Below are 24,327 nucleotides of genomic sequence, written 5' to 3' on the forward strand. Positions count from 1 at the left end.
AATACAGTTCTGCAAATTTATATTTCTGTCACGGTGACGGTAACATTTTTATTTGTATGGCGCGATCCCTTATAACTAAATATCCTGGCTGGCACTTCATCTATAAGTAGATACAGAGATCCAACACTTTTAATGATCATGTTAAACAACATTACTTTCAGCCTATTAAGCATAATGCCTTAATAAAAAAAATCTTTACAGTATAGCGGTCACATAAAAATTGTTATAGTATAGCACATAAGCAAAGGTTGGCTCATAATACCACTAAGATCAGCACCAAGTTGGGTTACAAAGTATCTTAATATTTATTTGGAATAAATGTGAGACATAAAACAGCCAAGTACTCCAATATACAAAGGAGCACGCGATAATAATGGCTGACAGAGAACGGATCTGCGGCTGCCGTCACGCACTATTCTTCATCATCATTTTATAGAAAGTTATCACTTCTAATGTCTGGCTTTTAATAATTTTCATAAAGAGTGGACCTGGATATTGCACAGATTCCTGTTACTGCCCAGATAATTTAAAGACTAAGAGATTGAAAATAGCGTCAAATAGTAAGTGTGCATTAGAGTAACATAAGCCTGATATTGCTACTCTGTGCTGCTGGGGACCCTGATCTATCCATAATATAACTCTCCATCTGTGGCTTCCTGCTGCCTCCATTCCCCTCCTCACATCATGTCACTGCCCCTGTCACATGCAGCCCTGTCCACACTGACACATCATTCATCTCCTGATATACTCTGTGCTGCTGGGGACCCTGCTCCTCCCACTATATAACTCTCAGTCTGTGGCTTCCTGCTGCCTCCATTCCCCTCCTCACATCATGTCACTACCCCTGTCACATACAGCTCTGTCCTCACTTACACGTCACTCCTCTCCTTATATACTTTGTGCTGCTGGGGACCCTGCTCCTCCCACTATATAACACTCAGTCTGTGGCTTCCTGCTGCCTCCATTCCCCTCCTCACATCATGTCACTGCCCCTGTCACATGCAGCCCTGTCCTCACTGACAGATCACTCATCTCCTGATATACTTTGTGCTGCTGGGGACCCTGCTCCCACCACTATATAACTCTCAGTCTGTGGCTTCCTGCTGCCTCCATTCCCCTCCTCACATCATGTCACTGCCCCTGTCACATGCAGCCCTGTCCTCACACATCACTCATCTCCTGATATACTCTGTGCTGCTGGGACCCTGCTCCTCCCACTATATAACTCTCAGTCTGCGGCTTCATGCTGCCTCCATTCCTCTCCTCACATCATGTCACTGCCCCTGTCACATGCAGCCCTGTCCTCACTGACACATCACTCATCTCCTGATATACTTTGTGCTGCTGGGGACCCTGCTACCACCACTATTTAACTCTCAGTCTGTGGCTTCCTGCTGCCTCCATTCCCCTCCTCACATCATGTCACTGCCGCTGTCACATGCAGCCCTGTCCTCACTGACACATCACTCATCTCCTGATATACTCTGTGCTGCTGGGGACACAGCTCTTCCCACTGTATAACTCTCAGCCTGTGGCTACCTGCTTCCTCCACTCCCCTCCTCACATCATGTCACTGCCCCTGTCACATACAGCCCTATACTCACTGACACATCACTCATCTCCTGATATACTCTGTGCTGCTGGGGACTCTGCTCCTACCACTATATAACTCTCAGTCTGTGGCTTCCTGCTGCCTCCATTCCCCTCCTCACATCATGTCACTGCCCCTGTCACATGCAGCCCTGTCCTCACTGACACATCACTCATCTCCTGATTTACTCTGTGCTGCTGGGGACCCTGCTCCTTCCACTATATAATTTTCAGCCTGTGGCTTCCTGCTGCCTCCATTACTCTCCTCACATCATGTCACTGCCCCTGTCACATGCAGCCCTGTCCTCACTGACACATCACTCATCTCCTGATATACTCTGTGCTGCTGGGGACACAGCTCTTCCCACTGTATAACTCTCAGCCTGTGGCTTCCTGCTGCCTCCATTCCCCTCCTCACATCATGTCACTGCCCCTGTCACATGCAGCCCTGTCCTCACTGACACATCACTCATCTCCTGATTTACTCTGTGCTGCTGGGGACACAGCTCTTCCCACTGTATAACTCTCAGCCTGTGGCTTCCTGCTGCCTCCATTCCCCTCCTCACATCATGTCACTGCCCCTGTCACATGCAGCCGTCCCCTCACTGACACATCACTCATCTCCTGATATACTCTGTGCTGCTGGGGACCCTGCTCCTCCCACTATAAAACTCTCAGTCTGTAGCTTCCTGCTGCCTCCATTCTCCTCCTCACATCATGTCACTGCCCCTGTCACATGCAGCCCTGTCCTCACTGACACATCACTCATCTCCTGATATACTCTGTGCTGCTGGAGACCCTGCTCCTCCCACTATATAACTCTCAGTCTGTGGCTTCCTGCTGCCTCCATTCCCCTCCTCACATCATGTCACTGCCCCTGTCACATGCAGCCCTGTCCTCACTGACACATCACTCATCTCCTGATATACTCTGTGCTGCTGGGGACCCTGCTCCTCCCACTATATAACTCTCAGTCTGTGGCTTCCTGCTGCCTCCATTCCCCTCCTCACATCATGTCACTGCCCCTGTCACATGCAGCCCTGTCCTCACTGACACATCACTCATCTCCTGATATACTCTGTGCTGCTGGGGACCCTGCTCCTCCCACTATATAACTCTCAGTCTGTGGCTTCCTGCTGCCTCCATTCCCCTCCTCACATCATGGCACTGCCCCTGTCACATGCAGCCCTGTCCTCACTGACACATCACTCATCTCCAGTGGTTAAAGTGGGCCGGAACGGGGCGGAACTGCGTTCCGTCACCTCTAATTGCAGGCGGAACCAGTTCCGCCTCCGCCCGGCCACAGCATCATGTCCCTGTTCCATTGTAAAGGTGGCAGCGGCCGCCAGCCAATCACGGCTCGCGGACCGGCTGCAGCACCAATCAGAAGAAGGGAAGGTTTTTTTAAAATCTGCCGTGAGCCAATCACGGCTCGCAGACCGCCAGCCAATGAGAAGCTGCCAAGTGGCAGCTTCTCATTAGCTGGCGTTCCAGGAGCCGTGAATGGCGCACAGTCGGCGCCAGATTCAAAGTGCCCTCTCCCCCCCCCCACCCTCCGCCGCTGCCGCAGCCTCCGGAGTGTGAGCCGCGGCCTGTAATGCCCGATCCCCCCCGCAGCCGGAGTTTACTGTGAGGCTGCGCGGCGGGAAGTAATGTCCGTGCCCACCCCACATCTCCCTCCCAGCGCAGCAACTTAAAGTCCACCCCACCCCTAGGCTTAGTGACCCGCGGCCTGTAATGCTCTCCCCACCTCCACCGGAGCGCTGTCTGCAAGTGATTGTGCATTACAGTCCGAGGCCCTAACCGTGGCACACCCCATGGCGTCTGGCAGGAGAGACAACTCGCCCTCCACATGAAGACCCCCAGGTAACTGCTGCTACATATCACAGCTCTGGGTGCCCAGTCTTTCTGCTGCTGCTGCTGGTGATATTTTAATTCTCTCTCTCTCTCTCTCTCTCTCTCACTCTCACTCTTTTTGTCTGTTTTTGCACTTTTTCACATGCAGCCCTGTCCTCACTGAGACATCACTCATCTCCTGATATACTCTGTGCTGCTGGGGACTCTGCTCCTCCCACTATATAACTCTCAGTCTGTGGCTTCCTGCTGCCTCCATTCCCCTCCTCACATCATGTCACTGCCCCTGTCACATGTAGCCCTGTCCTCACTGACACATCACTCATCTCCTGATATACTCTGTGCTGCTGGGGACCCTGCTCCTCCCACTATATAACTCTCAGTCTGTGGCTTCCTGCTGCCTCCATTCCCCTCCTCACATCATGTCACTGCCCCTGTCACATGCAGCCCTGTCCTCACTGACACGTCACTCATCTCCTGATAAACTCTGTGCTGCTGGGGACCCTGCTCCTCCCACTGTATAACTCTCAGTCTGTGGCTTCCTGCTGCCTCCATTCCCCTCCTCACATCATGTCACTGCCCCTGTCACATGCAGCCCTGTCCTCACTGACACCTCACTCATCTCCTGATATACTCTGTGCTGCTGTGAACTGCGCTGTGATTAGTAGACTGCGCCACTAGAGCCTTCTCATGTTTATACTGCTGTATGTGCTGCGTGTGAGTGAGTGTGAGAGCTGTGGGTGTTTGCGACTTGTTGTGTAGTGTACAGCTTGCCCGGTGTTGCTGAGCTTTAGCAGACTTTGGCCAACCTCCCAATATTTAATATTAAAGGGCACGTGTTGATGCAATTAGACATAAACATGATAATTATGCATGGTCAATGATTTATGCCACTATATCACAATAAGACCAGCTGCTAATGACTGTAGTGCCCAATTCAAATGTGGGTCACAGTTTCATAAAGAACGCTGGCGGGTAACAAAAAATAACCTTATTTGTTTATTCTTTGCTATGAATGTATACGGGGCATATGGCATAACGGCAAATTCATCTAAATAAAATTAATTAACCGCTGCAATTCAGGCTAAGTCTGCAAAAAAAAAAAATAATTTAATTTGAACTAATTAAAAGGGTAGAATATTATTCCAGTATTAATAAACCAATTAAAATGATTTTATTTTAAATAAAAACCACTCCCTCATAGCGGTACCAATAGCAAGAGTAAATGTAATAGGTTGCGATAAGCCGGAAGTGCGTAACTCCGTATGTGAAGGCCTGTATTTTTAAAGCGGCAATCCTCTACAAATTAAAACCAAACTGGTCTTGCCTTGTAAAGGACTGCCGCTTTAAAAAAATCAGGCATTCCCGAACAAACTCGGCAGTTCCGGCTTCCGCACCCTATTCCATTTACCCCAAAGTCTATATTCTAGAATAAAAATCAAACACTTACTGATTTTCAAAAAATCCTCCCGTTGAGTAAAACTTTAATATCCTCATCTACGATTTGTAATCATTATGTCGGCACTCAGAATGTCAACATTACAGGATTACGGTTAGGTTTAGGGTTGGGTTAGGACAGCAGAAAAAAGTTATGCTGACATACACAATTTTGTCTACGTCAACATTGTGATCATGTCATATGACGGCATAACAGCCGTTTAGACATTCTGAACGTCGACATTCAGACTATGTCAACATTCTGGTGTTGACAATCTGAATGGAGACATATGTACCAACACCCTTCATCTACCCGTGAAACTCAATTCAAACTTATCACCAGCATCCGATGAATTTCTTACCGCTCTATTTCTACCTCTGGATAATCGTAAATGCCCTTCTCTTCAGAACTTGTGGCTAGTGACATCACGGCATGATGTCACTAGGAAACTGATGAGGCTTTCAGTAAACCTCAATGTCAAGAAAATTGTGGGGCTGATTCCATCAATCATATAACGGTCATGTGGAATACTTTCCCATTTATATATAAAGGAGTAGTAAAGCATAAAACTGGATGGGAGTACCAACCTTAAGGAGGTCATAGTTCTGAATCCCATTCTTGCCGACATCTGGGTCAATGGCAGATGGTACGGAGTATCGAGAATTAACTGCAGTGTTTTCTGGAATGGAGATATTGATGACCGTCGACGGGAACAAAGGAGAGTTGTCATTGATGTCTTCTATCAAGAACCTGATCTTGACCAAAGTGAAGACCTCGTCAGGCAGAACGGCCACTTCCACCTCATAAAAACATTTGTTTTCTGTAAATATACCGGAGCAAAGCTTTTCGCGGTCTATCCGGTTTGAGGTGGTGAAGATCTCGCCAGTGTTCTCTTCCACACGCACCAGCGGAACATCGCTGGTCTTGTAGACCAGCTTAAACTGCAGAGGGGTGGACAGAGCTACATCGGGGTCCAGCGTCAGGTTAAGGTCCCTCAACAAGTTTCCAATGGATATATTTTCACCCTGTTCTTCTCGTATGATGTAATTCTTCTCCTGGGCACCAGACTCGTATATGATACAGGCTATGAAAATTGCCAAAAGATATGTTGCAGACAGCAAGTCCATCTCCAGAACGGTTCTTCAAATACTGTACCTGGAAAAGCCACTGTGGAGATAAAGAAAAGAGAAAAACAAATTTAAAAAAATGTAGACAAACATAATACGAAGAAAGCAAAATGAAACACGGACAATCTAAATCAGTCAATGACATTTATCCATTGTCCCCATGCAAAAGGTCCATTAAACATTGTGTGATGCCTCCATCCTAGCTAGCCAACCAGATTTTCTGGCTTAAACTGCAACACAGCCAATTGTATGACTGCTGATGTATGAAAACAAAAAATTGTATGCTGACATTCAGCTCGCACAAACCCAAGTTGTATCGGACACTGGGATCTGTTACATCTAGTATCATATGTCCACTGTAGACTTTACTGACATTAACTAGCATTGTGTTTGGGTACCGATTACCAGAATGAGTCTTGTTCTTGTCATTGCAATTAGAGTGTCCTCCAAACAACATCAACAAACATATTTAGAAGAGCAGCAACATGCATGCAGTATAATGGCATTAATAGATGCAAAATATGCAACACCTTAGTAGTAATATAGAAATATGCAGAGGATGAGATAACAATTTTTACACCTTAAGGTTTAAGTTTGGTGTTTTCATTTTTTTTAACACTATGGAAAGAGAAGACTTCACTCTTTGGGAGTCCCATATCTTCTTGGACCACCAGAGTGGACACAGAACCACATTCATAACCTCCAATCCAAGCTTCATTAAGAAGTAAGCCTTATGTTGGGCATACACTATAGAAATATTGGCCCAATCCCCTAATTATCATCGGAGCAGACAAATAATCGCACAGTGTGATGTCGCACAAATTATCCGATGAATACACCATATGTCCGGCATGTCGGACAGATCTATTAAATTTGTGAGCTGCAAGTCGGCCACATTGGGTAGTGTAACAGGTTAGGGCTGTAGGCAAACGTGGTCCTCAAGGCACCCCCAACGGTCCAGGTTTTAAGGCTATCCATGGCTCAACACAGAAGGTTATATCAAATTGACTATGGTACTACTTAAGTCACCTGTGGTAAAGCATGGCTATACTTACAACCTGGACCGTAAGGGTGCCTGAGGCCCTCGTTTGAGAACCTCTGCGTTAGGGTAATCTGGACCCCTCACTGTACATAGGGTCCTAGTTGGTAGCCTAGGTCACCTATTGGATTACCCAATCCAATCCGCCTTCCAAATTGATTCCATTTCAGACAACGAGGGTAATTCCAAGTTGATCGCAGCAGGAATTTTTTTAGCAGTTGGGCAAAACCATGTGCACTGCAAGGGAGGCAGATATAACATGTGCAGAGAGTTAGATGTGGGTGGGTTATTTTGTTCCTGTGCAGGGTAAATACTGGCTGCTTTATTTTTACACTGCAATTTAGATTGCAGATTGAACTCACCACACCCAAATCTAACTCTCTCTGCACATGTTATATCTGCCCCTCCTGCAGTGCACATGGGTGGTCATTCCGAGTTGTTCGCTCGCAAGCTGCTTTTAGCAGCTTTGCACACGCTAAGCCGCCGCCCTCTGGGAGTGTATCTTAGATTATCAAAATTGCGAACGAAAGATTCGCAATATTGCGAAAAGACTTCTCTGTGCAGTTTCTGAGTAGCTCGAGACTTACTCTGCCAGTGCGATCAGTTCAGTGCTTGTCGTTTCTGGTTTGACGTCACAAACACACCCAGCGTTCGCCCAGACACTCCTCCGTTTCTCCTGCCACTCCCGCGTTTTTCCCAGAAACGGTAGCGTTTTTTCGCACACACCCATAAAACGGCCAGTTTCCGCCCAGAAACACCCACTTCCTGTCAATCACATTACGATCACCAGAACGAAGAAAAAACCTCGTAATGCCGTGAGTAAAAAACCTAACTGCATAGCAAATTTACTTGGCGCAGTCGCACTGCGGACATTGCGCATTAGCGACTAATCGCTCCGTTGCGAGAAAAATATAACGAGCGAACAACTCGGAATGACCCCCATTGTTTTGCCCAACTGCTAAAAAAGTTTCTGCTGCGATCAACTCAGAATTACCCCCAACTTTGGCTATTTTCATTTGGCTTGGGGTGTACTAGACACGCTCGCAGACAGAGGACAGCATGGTGGTGTAATGGTTTTCACTACTGCCTCAAGGCACTGAGGACGCGAGTAGAATTGCCAACTACTGTAGGGTAGACTGTGTGGAGTTTGCGTGTTCTCGTGTTTTATGTTAGTTTCTTCTAGGTGGCTCCAGTTTTTTGCCATACTCCAAAAACATACTGATTAACCATAGTGTGGATGTTGGTTGCTTACAGGATTGAAGACTTGGAGAGAGACAAAGTACCGACCAATCAGCTCCTGTCATTTTTCAAACACAGCCTGCAACATAGCAGTCAGGATCTGATTGGCTGATACTTTATCTCTCTTTATGGCTTTTGTACATCTCCCCCTTAGACTCTAAGCTCCAATGGGGCAGGGAGTGGTGGGAATGACAGATATTCTCTGTACAGCGCTGTACAATATGTTTGCACTATACAAGTAAACAATAATAACACAAATAGGTCACACTACACTTTTAGTTACAACCCTGTATGCTTTATCACACATATTTCAGACTCCTCTGCTCTCCTGAGACAATAATGGATGATGTCACAATGTGTCACATTTAGTGAAACGTAGAGAGGCGACGTGTTCTACCTCTGCCGTACGTCTGAATCTGCAGCAGCTTTCTGTCAGCGATTTAGTGCTATCAGATGCAGAATTATCAGGTGGATTTACCATCAATGTCAGGCAGAGAGTCGCTCCGAGAAACCGGTTTAGTTTGCACTTGACAGTTTTATTTGATGTCAGATATAATTGACAATAATGATGCAGAAAATTAGGGTATCGATATTATGCAGAGACGGGTGCTTAAACTGCAGCCTTAAAATAGAGCCTTAACTTACATAGAGGGCGGGGGGGATTCAGCGGACGGATCCAATATTTAGGATTTCACTTGTGGGATCATCGTCTCACAGTTACTAGTGAATTCCAAGACTGCGGGGGTAATTCTGAGTTGATCGCAGCAGCAAATTTGTTAGCAATTGGGCCAAACCATGTGCACTGCAGGGGGGGGGGGGGGGCAGATATAACATTTGCAGAGAGAGTTAGATTTGGGTGGGTTATTTTGTTTCTGTGCAGGGTAAATACTGGCTGCTTTATTTTTACACTGCAATCTAGATTTCAGTTTGAATACACCCAACCCAAATCTAACTCTCTCTGCACATGTTATATCTGCCCCTCCTGCAGTGCACATGGTTTTGCCCAACTGCTAACACATTTGCTGCTGCGATCAACTCAGAATTAGGCCCTGCATTCATATCAACGGTGGTTCAGTCCAAACAATGGTTGATATTATAGCACTCAGGGGGGAATTCATGGGCTAATTGTATCGCTGCTGGTATTTGGATGCAGCAACATGGTTTAATATGATAACGATGCAGGAGGCATCTGAGGGCAAATGACGCATCCTGACGGAACTGCAGATCTGAGCGCTGCATCCGAAGACGCAGTATCACATCGCCATTGCAACTGGTTGCAGCATCAGCCATTTAAGTAAGCCTAAGGCTAGTCAGATCAACCGCCTTATACGTACTGCCGCCCCGTTTTCAGGAGCACTGTCCAGCGCCACCCCCAAATGGCCGCAGCTTGCTTAGGGGGCACTGCGTGAAATGACGCCGGAGCGGTTCTGTACATGCATGCACAGGTGCCCCATCATCAGAGTTTAAGTAAGGGGTATCGGGGGCTAATTCAGCTAGCCGCGCAGAATTGCTGAAATCGATATTTGACGATTTCCGCACTTCTGCGCATGCGCGCACGGCCTCAAATTGTGATCACAGTTTAATAGCCGATGGGGCGGCGGTGGTGGGGCGTCGACGAGGCGTTTTGTGTGCCTTGATGCACCGTTTGGGGGGAGGGTGCGATCCAGACACCGCAGGCGTGTCCGGACCATTTGCGGGGCGTGCCGTTGTAGCTGTGTAACGTTACACGCAGCCGCTGTGACCCAAAAGATGGATGTCCCCCGACTGTGCTCGCATGTTCGCAGGGGGGCTGGACCCAGCACGCTGTTGGGCGTCCCCATGCATGTTAGAGAAAAGGGTTGTTACAACCCATGCTAAATCGGGGCCAGCGTACTCAATGGTCTGCGTATACCTTATCATAAGCAACCAACTGTACATGGTCATCATTCATTTCATACCTACATAATAATCTAATCTAAGGTTTCCAACATGCTTGCTCAGCAGGAGCAGGGGCACAAGTGACGGAACAGTCCCTATCCGATGAGGACTGAGGACCACTCTGTGCTGGGAACGTGCCGGGGTAAGTACACAATGTGCAAATGGTGGGACAGAGCAGTGTGAGGGGACGGGTTTGGGATAGGGGCTGGGACTGGGGTGGATCATCGTGACCCAGCATACTCCATGTCCTTTTACTAATATGTTTTATATACTACACACACACAATAATCGTCCAAGGATGCAGCCTGCAGGGGGTGGCCTGTGTAGACCCAGCATATGCAGGGTCTATTTATTAATATTAATATACAGTATACAGAGCAGCTGTTTACAATGGGAACTTCTATATGGACTCTGTAGGGAGACTCAATAGAACAGTCCTAATTTCTCTATGCACCCAACATGAGATCCCTTTGCCAGGCAGCCATGCCATCTAATGGAACAACGGAATTTCATGCCAAGAGACTGACTGGCACTTATTGTTTAAATCTCCATCCGACAGTCTCCTACAAGAAAAGAATGTGATTGTGGTCACCGCTGTATCCGAACAAGAGAAAACAGATGTGAATGTCAAATATTTTATTTTTCACCCAGCGAGAGAAATGCAATCGCCCAGTGGGCGTTTTGTCATATCTGCTGTGGGTTAGAATGTAAAGAGCCTTCAGACATTCATCAGCAGAGACGCGGGAGCAGCAGTGACATCAATTACGGCCTCCGCTCCAGTGTGACGCCAAGACAGGGGCAGTATCAGCCCACAGATCCTCAGCCCTTATATGTAATGATTATAATTGTCAGTGACCCATTAACCACTGGACGATTATATGAGTGCTCTGATTAATGCACAAACCGGGCTGCGCACACTCTGTGGCGCCTGATAAATATTGGTTATTTGGCAAGAGATTATCTTGTACTGTAAATTAGGGGGATCTTGTTATACAGTTATCAAACAACACTAGCTGATGTATCTGGTTTCAACTGGGCACAGGTTTGTTGGACGGAACATTTTACCCATTTCACCCCCTTAGGAGTCAAAAAATCCCTGCTTAGTGGGTGGCTGCAAATAACTGTCACAGTTTCCAGACCACCCAGCAGGTCACATGTTCCAGGTCACCCAGTCAGTGCACAGGGAAAGTTCACTAACTGTCACATTTTCCAGAGCACAATGGTGATACATTGTAAATGACAGGCGGACGTTTTGCCACATTACTCAAATATGAAGCAACCAATTACAACATCAATATCATTCTGCAAATCTAAAGATCAAGAGCTTTAATTTGATGTACCCCGCTCAGAACAGACAGAAATAAATGACTCATAAAAGTCATCCTTCTACTATTAATGTATACTGTAGATATATTAATACGACATAGAGGGCAGTCCTGCCTGAAGGCTCCCATATTGCTAGATGTCTGTCACCTGTTTCTTGAGCAAGGTGGCTTCATATGTACTATATACTGTAGAAATTGCATATAATGATGATATAAAGACGTGGCTGAAAAGCACAGAAGGAAGCTGGAGGGATACGAGAAGGTACTTACAGGAGGAGCCTGTAAACTTAACTCATCAGAAGGTGGAAAGGCACTTTAAGGGGGAGATGTACCAAACATTGTAGCGATAAAGTGGAGAGAGAAAGAGAGAGAGATAAAGTAACAGCCAATCAGCTCCTAACTGCCATGTTACAGCCCGTGTTTGAAAAATGACAGTTAGGAGCTGATAAGTTGATACTTTATTTTTCACAGAGGTTTGATACATTTCCCCCTTTAATGTGCTGACTTCTGGTAGTGTGTGTGTGTGTGTGTGTGTGTGTGTGTGTGTGTGTGTGTGTGTGTGTGTGTGTGTGTAAACCACTTATTTTCCACCAATGATGAAGATGTTGTGGATTATATTTAGAAAGAACGATTTATACTTGTACGGAAAAAAGATGCAGCCCTTTCATTCTACAACGTAACAGCACCGGCAGCTGATAAATACACCGTGGACCTATGTCTGGAATAACAATGTTGCGTGGTGCAGCTTTGTAGCACCGAGCACTGCAGACTGGATGGCTCTGTGCAGAGCGGATCTGGGGATATACATTTTCTGCACAGCTGAAGCCCGAGGCACCAGTGGATATAATGACTTATTCCCTGGTTCTGAACTGAACTGCCACTTCCCACACCTAGGACACGGGAAAGCGCCGCAGCGCAGGAATGTTCAAGCGTGTGGAATCTGGGAGCAAAATAAACCCAGGCCTGGCAATGATTTTCAAAACCCTGCTGATTAGTATTCCGGTAATGTCACCCCAAGCTCTTAAGTCATTACTTTCCCTCCGCCACTTATCTGCAATTTATCGCCTTTCACCTGGGAACCTATAGGAAATGCACCGTACTACTAAAGTGGTGCGAGGTCTGTCTCATCAATCACACGGAAGCTGCATTAAAGTAATATACACCCTGCTTGCAAGTAAATTCATATTGCCCTAGCTGTGCAATAGTGTCGCTTTACAAATTTATGTTTGTGTAGAGCCATGTGCAGGGTTCTTGTGAGAGCTGTGGTTACAGGGGCGTCATTTCCTGACACAGGTACAAATGTCCAGCAATCTATACCAGCAATCTATAGCAACTGCTCAGACTTGCGTATTTCGTGGTGGTCAGCGCGCTCTAAAGGGTGTGCGAGGGATTGGATTGATTGGAGAGGTGGATGGTGGTGTGTGAAGTAATGTGTTCTCTGTGTATCTATTTGTAGGGGATGTGGTAATGATCACTCGATGTAAATGAAATATAGGATTTTAGTTGGATGTAATAGGATTAATATTCCATAGTCAATAATGAATGTCCCAGGTTGGTTCACCACTTATCAGGTGTGTCTTGCAGACTACCCTTTCTCTGAGTATACCCTCCTATTGGTATACTGATGGAGCTACAGCTCAGGTAAATGTTAGGTATGCCCTAGGGGCCACCTTTACCATAGGTGTGGATGGTCCTATGTATCCTCTGATGCTGTGTCTATTGTTAGGTTTGTGGTTAAGTTTATGGTGTGACTAGTGCGGCGTCCCGCCTGTCAGACCCTTCCGTGTGTGGCAACGAGTGGCGTGGTCATATACTGTGTAATGAAACTTACCGCCGGGGGCAGGTGCTACCCGCCGCCGGTGACCAGTTCTTAGCCGTCCTCAAGCCTGTGTTCCTCGATGTATCCTCTCTGGGTGTCCTCCGTGTCTCAGAAGCCGCGCACCTTGTCTGTAAATGCCGGTCTCCTAAACTCCCGTCCCGTCCTCTGACTTCCTGGTTCGCGCGTCACGTGCCGGGTCACGTGAGCGCGATGTGTGCGGAAGCGTCTCCTTCTCCAGCCGGAGAGAGGAGAATGTATGTGGCAATGTCGGTAGTAAAGTCTGTGGGTCCCAACGCGTTTCAGCACTGATGCCTTTTTCTAGGGTTCTAGAAAATTTACAGACAAGGTGCGCGGTAAGTTTCATTACACAGTATATGACCACGCCACTCGTTGCCACACACGGAAGGGTCTGACAGGCGGGACGCCGCACTAGTCACACCATAAACTTAACCACAAACCTAACAATAGACACAGCATCAGAGGATACATAGGACCATCCACACCTATGGTAAAGGTGGCCCCTAGGGCATACCTAACATTTACCTGAGCTGTAGCTCCATCAGTATACCAATAGGAGGGTATACTCAGAGAAAGGGTAGTCTGCAAGACACACCTGATAAGTGGTGAACCAACCTGGGACATTCATTATTGACTATGGAATATTAATCCTATTACATCCAACTAAAATCCTATATTTCATTTACATCGAGTGATCATTACCACATCCCCTACAAATAGATACACAGAGAACACATTACTTCACACACCACCATCCACCTCTCCAATCAATCCAATCCCTCGCACACCCTTTAGAGCGCGCTGACCACCACGAAATACGCAATTGTAACAGGAGGTGGGACACCTCCAGGTCAGCTGCACACTCAGCCACCATCCCCCAATGTGAGCGCAGCCTTCAACCATATTTAATAACTGCTCAGACTTCCCTTCAAACGACCTAACAAACTCAAGCCCTCATTCCGAGTTGTTCACTCGCTAGCTGCGTTTAGCAGCATTGCACACGCTAGGCCGCCGCCCTCTGGGAGTGTATCTTAGCTTAGCAGAATAGCGAACGAAAGATTAGCAGAACTGCTACTAAATAATTTGCTGCAGTTTCTGAGTAGCTCCAGACCTACTCCTAGACTGCGATCACCTCAGTCCGTTTACTTCCTGGTTTGACGTCACAAGCACGCCCTGCGTTCGGCCAGTCACTCCCCCGTTTCCCCAGCCACTCCTGCATTTTTACCTGGTACGCCTGCGTTTTTTAGCACACTCCCTGAAAATGTCAAGTTTCCGCTCAGAAACACCCACTTCCTGTCATTCACACTACGATCACTGGAGCGATGAAAAAACGTCGCTCGAGCTTGTGTAAATCTACAAAGTTTTGTGTGAAAGTACTTAGCGCATGCGCGCTGCGTACCATACGCATGCGCATTTTTGCCATTTTTTCACTTGATCGCTGCACTGCGAAAATCGTCAGCAAGCGATCAACTCGGAATGACCACCTCAGACCACTAAAGCATCATTTTATTTAATGCTAAGGGGCCCTGTACCCTGCATAAAGGTAGACGTGATTATTAAATAGCACACCAGGTTGTAGAAGTTATGTGGTTATACATTAAGCTTGAAAATAACAAAAGCAACTCTGGATGCTGTTAAGTTTACCCATCACCTATACACAGTGGTAACAGATATCTGTGATACCAATTCTTCATAGGACTGCAGTGAAATGAAGCCTGCACATGTTTGTTAGGGAGACTCCCTGAAGCAGGGGTGATCTCCCCACATCCCTGAAGAGTCTATCAATCTCCCTGAGGCCGGCCCAGATGGGTGCTATACATTGACGTCATCATTCTCAGCACTCCATGGTGGAAACATTTTGGAGTAGAATACGGGGTCTATTTACTAAGCCTTGGATGGAGATAAAGTTGCTGGAGATAAAGCACCAGCCAATCAGCTCCTAACTGACATTTTTCAAACACAGCCTGTGACATAGCAGTTAGGAGCTGATTGGCTGGTACTTTATCTCCATCCAAGGCTTAGTAAATAGATCCCTTATAGGCCCTACACACTGGTCGATCTGACTGAAAGATATGAACGATCTCGTTCAATATTGAATGAGATAACGTTCATATCTTTAAGTGTGGAGTCACCAGCGATGAACAATGCACGGCCCCGCGCTCGTTCATCGCTGGTGCCCCGTCGGCTGTGATCTCGTCCATATTTGCCTGCACTTCAATGGACCCGGGTGCATTACAGGAGTAGTGCACTGCATTACAGGGCTATCTGTGCTTCATTACAGGGGTATCTGTGCTGCATTACAGGGGATCTGTGCTGCATTACAGGGGATCTGTGCTGCATTACAGGGGATCTGTGCTGCATTACAGGGGTATCTGTGCTGCATTACAGGGGTATCTGTGCTGCATTACAGGGGATCTGTGCTGCATTACAGTGGATATGTGCTGCATTACAGGGGATCTGTGCTGCATTGCAGGGGATCTGTGCTGCATTACAGGGGATATGTGCTGCATTACAGGGGATATGTGCTGCATTACAGGGGTATCTGTGCTGCATTACAGGGGATCTGTGCTGCATTACAGGGGATCTGTGCTGCATTACAGGGGTATCTGTGCTGCATTACAGGGGTATCTGTGCTGCATTACAGGGGTATCTGTGCTGCATTACAGGGGATCTGTGCTGCATTACAGGGGTATCTGTGCTGCATTACAGGGGATCTGTGCTGCATTGCAGGGGATCTGTGCTGCATTACAGGGGATCTGTGCTGCATTACAGGGGTATCTGTGCTGCATTACAGGGGATCTGTGCTGCATTGCAGGGGATCTGTGCTGCATTACAGGGGATCTGTGCTGCATTACAGGGGATATGTGCTGCATTGCAGGGGATCTGTGCTGCATTACAGGGGATCTGTGCTGCATTACAGGGGATATGTGCTGCATTACAGGGGTATCTGTGATGCATTACAGGGGATCTGTGCTGCATTACAGGGGATCTGTGCTGCATTACAGGGGTATCTGTGCTGCATTACAGGGGTATCTGTGCTGCATTACAGGGGATCTGTGCTGCATTACAGGGAATCTGTGCTGCATTACAGGGAATCTGTGCTGCATTACAGGGGAATCTGTGCTGCATTACACGGAATCTGTGCTGCATTACAGGGGTATCTGTGCTGCATTACAGGGGGTCTGATCTGTGCTGCATTACAGGGGATCTGTACTGCATTACAGGGGTATCTGTGCTGCATTACAGGGGTATCTGTGCTGCATTACAGGGTATCTGTGCTGCATTACAGGGGATATGTGACAAATTGCATGAAACTGGTTGGAGAGAGTTTATCTATACCAGCAGATGCATGGAAATCCAAACTGTGATTCATGTGTAAAAGTCAACACAGGCCAACCATGGCCCTCATTCCGAGTTGATCGCTAGCTGCTTTCGGTCGCAGCGTGGCGATTAGGTGAAAAAGCGGCATTTCTGCGCATGCGTACGGGCCGCTGTACGCACGCGCAAAGTACTTTCACACAAAACTATGCAATTTTACACAAGGTCGAGCGACGCTTTTCTGTCGCTCTGTTGATCGGTGAGTGATTGACAGGAAGTGGGTGTTTCTGGGAGGTAACTGGCCGTTTTCAGGGAGTGTGCTAAAAAACGCAGACGTGTCAGCGGAAAACGCAGGCGTGCCTGGGGAAACGGGGGAGTGGCTGGCCGAACGCAGGGCGTGTATGTGACGTCAAAGCAGGAACTAAACTGACTGAAGTGATCCCAAGGTAGGAGTAGGTTTGGAGCTGCTCAGAAACTGCATGAAAATTTTTCGAGCAGTTCTGCTAATCTTTCGTTCGCACTTCTGCTAAGCGAAGATACACTCCCAGAGGGCGGCCTAGCGTGTGCAATGCTGCTAAAAGCAGCTAGCGAGCGATCAACTCGGAATGAGGGCCCATGTGTAAAACTGCATAGTCATTATTGCAGAAGTCCTTGATCAGATGCAGGTTTGGAAGTAATTGGACGTATGTTGTTCCTGAACAGTGCACATAGGATAAATGTGTATATTCAGCCCTATGTGCAGAGTTCTACATATCTTTCCCGTGCCTCTGCCTCTTCAGTCATAAGCGTACATGCGACTGAGTTGCTTAGGAATCTGCATTGCCCATTCTTGGAGCATTTAGGTTCTGCGCATGTTTGCACGTGGCGCCAGGCTCCGCTCTGTGGTGATAATTGGGTTGCAGTTCCGCACTGGCCCGACCTTGCCCTTCTTAATTCCTTCTTCCTAGGTGTGGAGTGATGCATAAAATGTACATATGGATGATCTGTATATTTATGTATTTATTATGGAGGGCTTGTGCAGAACAGAAATGTGTATTTCTGTACAAAGAGAATAAAAAACCCAGGCATACATCTAACGCTAAATGTCCCCTATTGTGTTGAATAGGCCTGGGCCAGAATCCAACAATTTGTATATACAATATAAGCCTTTCCCTGAAAAGTAGGACACCATAAATCTATGTGATTGCCAGCCTGTAATACAAAGCATCTGTTCCAATATCATTCATATATAAAATTAATTTAATGTAGAGGCAAAAACAACAGATAAAAAAAAAAAAAAAACAACAACCTGAATTTCGCTGCAAAGTCACTGTAATGACGCCAGCGCCCGGAATTACTATTAGTTTTCCATCATATTCCCCCCTGGACACGGACTTCAGGGGAAAAATAATATCTGAAAGATGGTGAAATTTAGGAGATTGTCTGAAACGGTTCTTAGACCTAGAAATGTCATTAAATGATTTTATGCTCAACTAAAGCCAGAATTGCGCGCGACAATGAGGAGATGGGATTGATGTTTACGGCGCTGGAATGGGAAGTCCACTTAGAGTTAAATGGAGGAATTTGCCCAAATTGTACCATATCTCTGTTCCATCTTACTTATGTTTGTTGCTAGGCAACAGACCTGTCTTGAACCTTCCACACCGGCCGCCCAATGCAGCTTTCAGCGGAGACGGAATTAGGGTCCGTTCTTTTGTGGCATCGTTTAGACTCTAGAACATCAGCCTAGTCACAAATATTAGGCAAAAAATGGAATTGCGCTAAGTTGTTCAATTTAAACCATTCAAAATTGTGACAGCATAATCCACCGCTTTCAGCCAATGTCTGAGAACAGAATAGCGCTATTTCACTCATCATTTTCAGAAATGCTCTGGAAATGGAATATATTTGTGTTTTTAAGGGAAAATGTTCCGTATTGAAATGTCACATTTACATGGTGTTACTACATTTGGCGAGTTGCGCTCTTTGCCTAATAGGAAAACGTCGGAATAATGTCCTTGTAATCTGTAAAAATGCTTGAAGTATATATGTTACACGCATGTCATTCTTTTTCACGTTTACCGGGTATGTCTCATAGGAATCCGTTAGGCCAAGGTGCCCGCTAATTATGGGGTCTATGTACTAAGCCGTGAGGAGAGATAAAGTGGACAGAGATAAAGTACCAGCCAATCAGCTCCTAACTGACATGTCACAGGATGTGTTAGAAAAATGACAGTTAGGAGCTGATTGGCTGGTACTTTAACTCCGTCCACTTTATCTCCATCCAAGGCTTGGTAAATAGACCCCTATGTCTGACAAGGACATATAGCGGGAGTGATTATCAAATATTAGAGATACCGCTCGGTTCCATCCAGAGTCCCTCATTGATCAAAATCTGTATCTACTTATTCCCAATCCCAATCCATGCTAGTACCATCGCTGCCACCTACACCCCTAATTTGCCTTTTGCCCCTCTGCACCAATAATACCGTATAGCAATGACACGGCAGATGATAGGGCGGGACGCAATTCATTTCCCGAATGACGGGATCCTGTCGGTTGAAATACCGATGCCGGAAACCTGGCAGCAGGGGAAATGCAGGAGCTCGGAATCCTGGCAGCAGGGGAAATGCCGGAGCTCGGAATCCTGGCAGCAGGGGAAATGCCGGCGCTCTGAATCCAGGCAGCAGGGGAAATGCAGGAGCTCGGAATCCTGGCAGCAGGGGAAATGCAGGAGCTCGGAATCCTGGCAGCAGGGGAAATGCAGGCTCTCGGAATCCTGGCAGCAGGGGAAATGCAGGAGCTCGGAATCCTGGCAGCAGGGGAAATGCCGGAGCTCGGAATCCTGGCAGCAGGGGAAATGCCGGAGCTCGGAATCCTGGCAGCAGGGGAAATGCAGGCGCTCGGAATCCTGGCAGCAGGGGAAATGCCGGCGCTCTGAATCCTGGCAGCAGGGGAAATGCAGACGCTCGGAATCCTGGCAGCAGGGGAAATGCAGGCGCTCGGAATCCTGGCAGCAGGGGAAATGCAGGCGCTCGGAATCCTGGCAGCAGGGGAAATGCAGACGCTCGGAATCTTGGCAGTAGGGGAAATGCCGGAGCTCGGAATCCTGGCAGCAGGGGAAATGCCGGAGCTCGGAATCCTGGCAGCAGGGGAAATGCAGGCCCTCGGAATCCTGGCAGCAGGGGAAATGCCGGCGCTCGGAATCCTGGCAGCAGGGGAAATGCCGGAGCTCGGAATCCTGGCAGCAGGGGAAATGCCGGCGCTCGGAATCCTGGCAGCAGGGGAAATGCAGGAGCTCTGAATCCTGGCAGCAGGGGAAATGCAGGCGCTCGGAATCCTGGCAGCAGTGGAAATGCCGGCGCTCGGAATCCTGGCAGCAGGGGAAATGCAGGCGCTCGGAATCCTGGCAGCAGGGGAAATGCAGACGCTCAGAATCCTGGCAGCAGGGGAAATGCAGGCGCTCGGAATCCTGGCAGCAGGGGAAATGCAGACGCTCAGAATCCTGGCAGCAGGGGAAATGCCGGCGCTCGGAATCCTGGCAGCAGGGGAAATGCAGGCGCTCGGAATCCTGGCAGCAGGGGAAATGCAGACGCTAGGAATACTGGCAGCAGGGGAAATGCAGACGCTAGGAATCCTGGCAGCAGGGGAAATGCAGGCACTCGGAATCCTGGCAGCAGGGGAAATGCCGGCGCTCGGAAACCTGGCAGCAGGGGAAATGCAGACGCTCGAAATCCTGGCAGCAGGGGAAATGCCGGCGCTCGGAATCCTGGCAGCAGGGAAATGCAGGCGCTCGGAATCCTGGCAGCAGGGGAAATGCAGGAGCTCGGAATCCTGGCAGCAGGGGAAATGCAGACGCTCGAAATCCTGGCAGCAGGGGAAATGCAGGCGCTCGGAATCCTGGCAGCAGGGAAATGCAGGCGCTCGGAATCCTGGCAGCAGGGGAAATGCAGGCGCTCTGAATCCTGGCAGCAGGGGAAATGCAGGCACTCTGAATCCTGGCAGCAGGGGAAATGCAGGAGCTCTGAATCCTGGCAGCAGGGGAAATGCCGGCGCTCGGAATCCTGGCAGCAGGGAAATGCAGGCGCTCGGAATCCTGGCAGCAGGGGAAATGCAGGCGCTCTGAATCCTGGCAGCAGGGGAAATGCAGGCACTCTGAATCCTGGCAGCAGGGGAAATGCAGGAGCTCTGAATCCTGGCAGCAGGGGAAATGCCGGCGCTCGGAATCCTGGCAGCAGGGGAAATGCAGGCCCTCGGAATCCTGGCAGCAGGGGAAATGCCGGCGCTCGGAATCCTGGCAGCAGGGGAAATGCCGGAGCTCGGAACCCTGGCAGCAGGGGAAATGCCGGCGCTCGGAATCCTGGCAGCAGGGGAAATGCAGGAGCTCTGAATCCTGGCAGTAGGGGAAATGCAGGCGCTCGGAATCCTGGCAGCAGGGGAAATGCCGGCGCTCGGAATCCTGGCAGCAGGGGAAATGCAGGCGCTCGGAATCCTGGCAGCAGGGGAAATGCAGACGCTCAGAATCCTGGCAGCAGGGGAAATGCCGGCGCTCGGAATCCTGGCAGCAGGGGAAATGCAGGCGCTCGGAATCCTGGCAGCAGGGGAAATGCAGACGCTAGGAATACTGTCAGCAGGGGAAATGCAGACGCTAGGAATCCTGGCAGCAGGGGAAATGCAGGCACTCGGAATCCTGGCAGCAGGGGAAATGCAGGCACTCGGAAACCTGGCAGCAGGGGAAATGCAGGCGCTCGGAATCCTGGCAGCAGGGGAAATGCCGGCGCTCGGAATCCTGGCAGCAGGGGAAATGCCGGAGCTCGTAATCCTGGCAGCAGGGGAAATGCAGGCCCTCGGAATCCTGGCAGCAGGGGAAATGCAGGCACTCGGAATCCTGGCAGCAGGGGAAATGCCGGCGCTCGGAATCCTGGCAGCAGGGGAAATGCAGGAGCTCGGAATCCTGGTAGCAGGGGAAATGCCGGCGCTCTGAATCCTGGCAGCAGGGGAAATGCAGACGCTCGGAATCCTGGCAGCAGGGGAAATGCAGGCGCTCGGAATCCTGGCAGCAGGGGAAATGCAGGAGCTCGGAATCCTGGCAGCAGGGAAAATGCAGGCGCTTGGAATCCTGGCAGCAGGGGAAATGCCGGCGCTCGGAATCCTGGCAGCAGGGGAAATGCAGACGCTAGGAATCCTGGCAGCAGGGGAAATGCAGGAGCTCGGAATCCTGGCAGCAGGGAAAATGCAGGCGCTTGGAATCCTGGCAGCAGGGGAAATGCCGGCGCTCGGAATCCTGGCAGCAGGGGAAATGCAGACGCTAGGAATCCTGGCAGTAGGGGAAATGCAGACGCTAGGAATCCTGGCAGCAGGGGAAATGCCGGAGGTCGGAATCCTGGCAGCAGGGGAAATGCAGACGCTCGGAATCCTGGCAGCAGGGGAAATGCCGGAGGTCGTAATCCTGGCAGCAGGGGAAATGCAGGCCCTCGGAATCCTGGCAGCAGGGGAAATGCAGGCGCTCGGAATCCTGGCAGCAGGGGAAATGCAGGCACTCGGAATCCTGGCAGCAGGGGAAATGCCGGCGCTCGGAATCCTGGCAGCAGGGGAAATGCCGGAGCTCGGAATCCTGGCAGCAGGGGAAATGCAGGAGCTCGGAATCCTGGTAGCAGGGGAAATGCCGGCGCTCTGAATCCTGGCAGCAGGGGAAATGCAGACGCTCGGAATCCTGGCAGCAGGGGAAATGCAGGCGCTCGGAATCCTGGCAGCAGGGGAAATGCTGGAGCTCGGAATCCTGGCAGCAGGGAAAATGCAGGCGCTTGGAATCCTGGCAGCAGGGGAAAAGCCGGCGCTCGGAATCCTGGCAGCAGGGGAAATGCAGACGCTAGGAATCCTGGCAGCAGGGGAAATGCAGGAGCTCTGAATCCTGGCAGCAGGGAAAATGCAGGCGCTTGGAATCCTGGCAGCAGGGGAAATGCCGGCGCTCGGAATCCTGGCAGCAGGGGAAATGCAGACGCTAGGAATCCTGGCAGCAGGGGAAATGCAGACGCTAGGAATCCTGGCAGCAGGGGAAATGCCGGAGGTCGGAATCCTGGCAGCAGGGGAAATGCAGACGCTCGGAATCCTGGCAGCAGGGGAAATGCCGGAGGTCGGAATCCTGGCAGCAGGGGAAATGCAGACGCTCGGAATACTGGCAGCAGGGGAAATGCCGGAGGTCGGAATCCTGGCAGCAGGGGAAATGCCGGCGCTCGGAATCCTGGCAGCAGGGGAAATGCCGGCGCTCGGAATCCTGGCAGCAGAGGAAATGCAGACGCTCGGAATACTGGCAGCAGGGGAAATGCAGGCGCTCAGAATCCTGGCAGCAGGGGAAATGCAGACGCTCGGAATCCTGGCAGCAGGGAAAATGCAGGCGCTCGGAATCCTGGCAGCAGGGGAAATGCAGGCGCTTGGAATCCTGGCAGCAGGGGAAATGCCGGCGCTCGGAATCCTGGCAGCAGGGGAAATGCAGGCGCTTGGAATCCTGGCAGCAGGGGAAATGCAGACGCTAGGAATCCTGGCAGCAGGGGAAATGCCGGAGCTCGGAATCCTGGCAGCAGGGAAAATGCAGGCGCTCGTAATCCTGGCAGCAGGGGAAATGCAGGCGCTTGGAATCCTGGCAGCAGGGGAAATGCCGGCGCTCGGAATCCTGGCAGCAGGGGAAATGTAGACGCTAGGAATCCTGGCAGCAGGGGAAATGCCGGAGGTCGGAATCTTGGCAGCAGGGGAAATGCAGACGCTCGGAATACTGGCAGCAGGGGAAATGCCGGAGGTCGGAATCCTGGCAGCAGGGGAAATGCCGGCGCTCAGGATCCTGGCAGCAGGGGAAATGCCGGCGCTCGGAATCCTGGCAGCAGAGGAAATGCAGACGCTCGGAATACTGGCAGCAGGGGAAATGCAGGCGCTCAGAATCCTGGAAGCAGGGGAAATGCAGACGCTCGGCATACTGGCAGCAGGGGAAATGCAGACGCTCGGAATCCTGGCAGCAGGGGAAATGCAGGCACTTGGAATCCTGGCAGCAGGGGAAATGCAGGCGCTCGGAATCCTGGCAGCAGGGGAAATGCAGGCGCTCGGAATCCTGGCAGCAGGGGAAATGCAAGCGCTCGGAATCCTGGCAGCAGGGGAAATGCCGGAGCTCGGAATCCTGGCAGCAGGGGAAATGCCGGAGCTCGGAATCCTGGCAGCAGGGGAAATGCAGGCACTCTGAATCCTGGCAGCAGGGGAAATGCAGGCGCTCGGAATCCTGGCAGCAGAGGAAAGGCAGACGTTCGGAATCCTGGCAGCAGGGGAAATGCCGGAGCTCGGAATCCTGGCAGCAGGGGAAATGCCGGCGCTCTGAATCCTGGCAGCAGGGGAAATGCCGGAGCTCGGAATCCTGGCAGCAGGGGAAATACAGGAGCTCGGAATCCTGGCAGCAGGGGAAATGCAGGAGCTCGGAATCCTGGTAGCAGGGGAAATGCCGGCGCTCTGAATCCTGGCAGCAGGGGAAATGCAGACGCTCGGAATCCTGGCAGCAGGGGAAATGCAGGCGCTCGGAATCCTGGCAGCAGGGGAAATGCAGGAGCTCGGAATCCTGGCAGCAGGGAAAATGCAGGCGCTTGGAATCCTGGCAGCAGGGGAAATGCCGGCGCTCGGAATCCTGG

The 24,327-nt window shown here is 49.8% G+C and overlaps 1 protein-coding gene across 7 annotated transcripts in view; it reads right to left on the bottom strand.

Annotated features, from left to right (window-relative positions):
- Nucleotides 1-24,327, bottom strand: part of PCDH11X (protocadherin 11 X-linked) — a 1,521,665-nt gene that overhangs the window by 1,354,880 nt on the left and 142,458 nt on the right. For all 7 annotated transcript variants that reach the window (XR_010183186.1, XM_063938376.1, XM_063938377.1 and 4 more), the window contains exon 2: nt 5,470-6,049. Coding sequence is in view for 6 of the 7 variants with exons in the window: in XM_063938376.1 (XP_063794446.1) it covers nt 5,470-6,009 (540 nt within the window). In the remaining variant the exon portion in view is untranslated. The remainder of the gene's footprint in view (nt 1-5,469; nt 6,050-24,327) is intronic.

Source organism: Pseudophryne corroboree, chromosome 8, assembly GCF_028390025.1.
Source record: "Pseudophryne corroboree isolate aPseCor3 chromosome 8, aPseCor3.hap2, whole genome shotgun sequence".
NCBI classification, from domain to species: Eukaryota; Metazoa; Chordata; class Amphibia; order Anura; family Myobatrachidae; genus Pseudophryne; species Pseudophryne corroboree.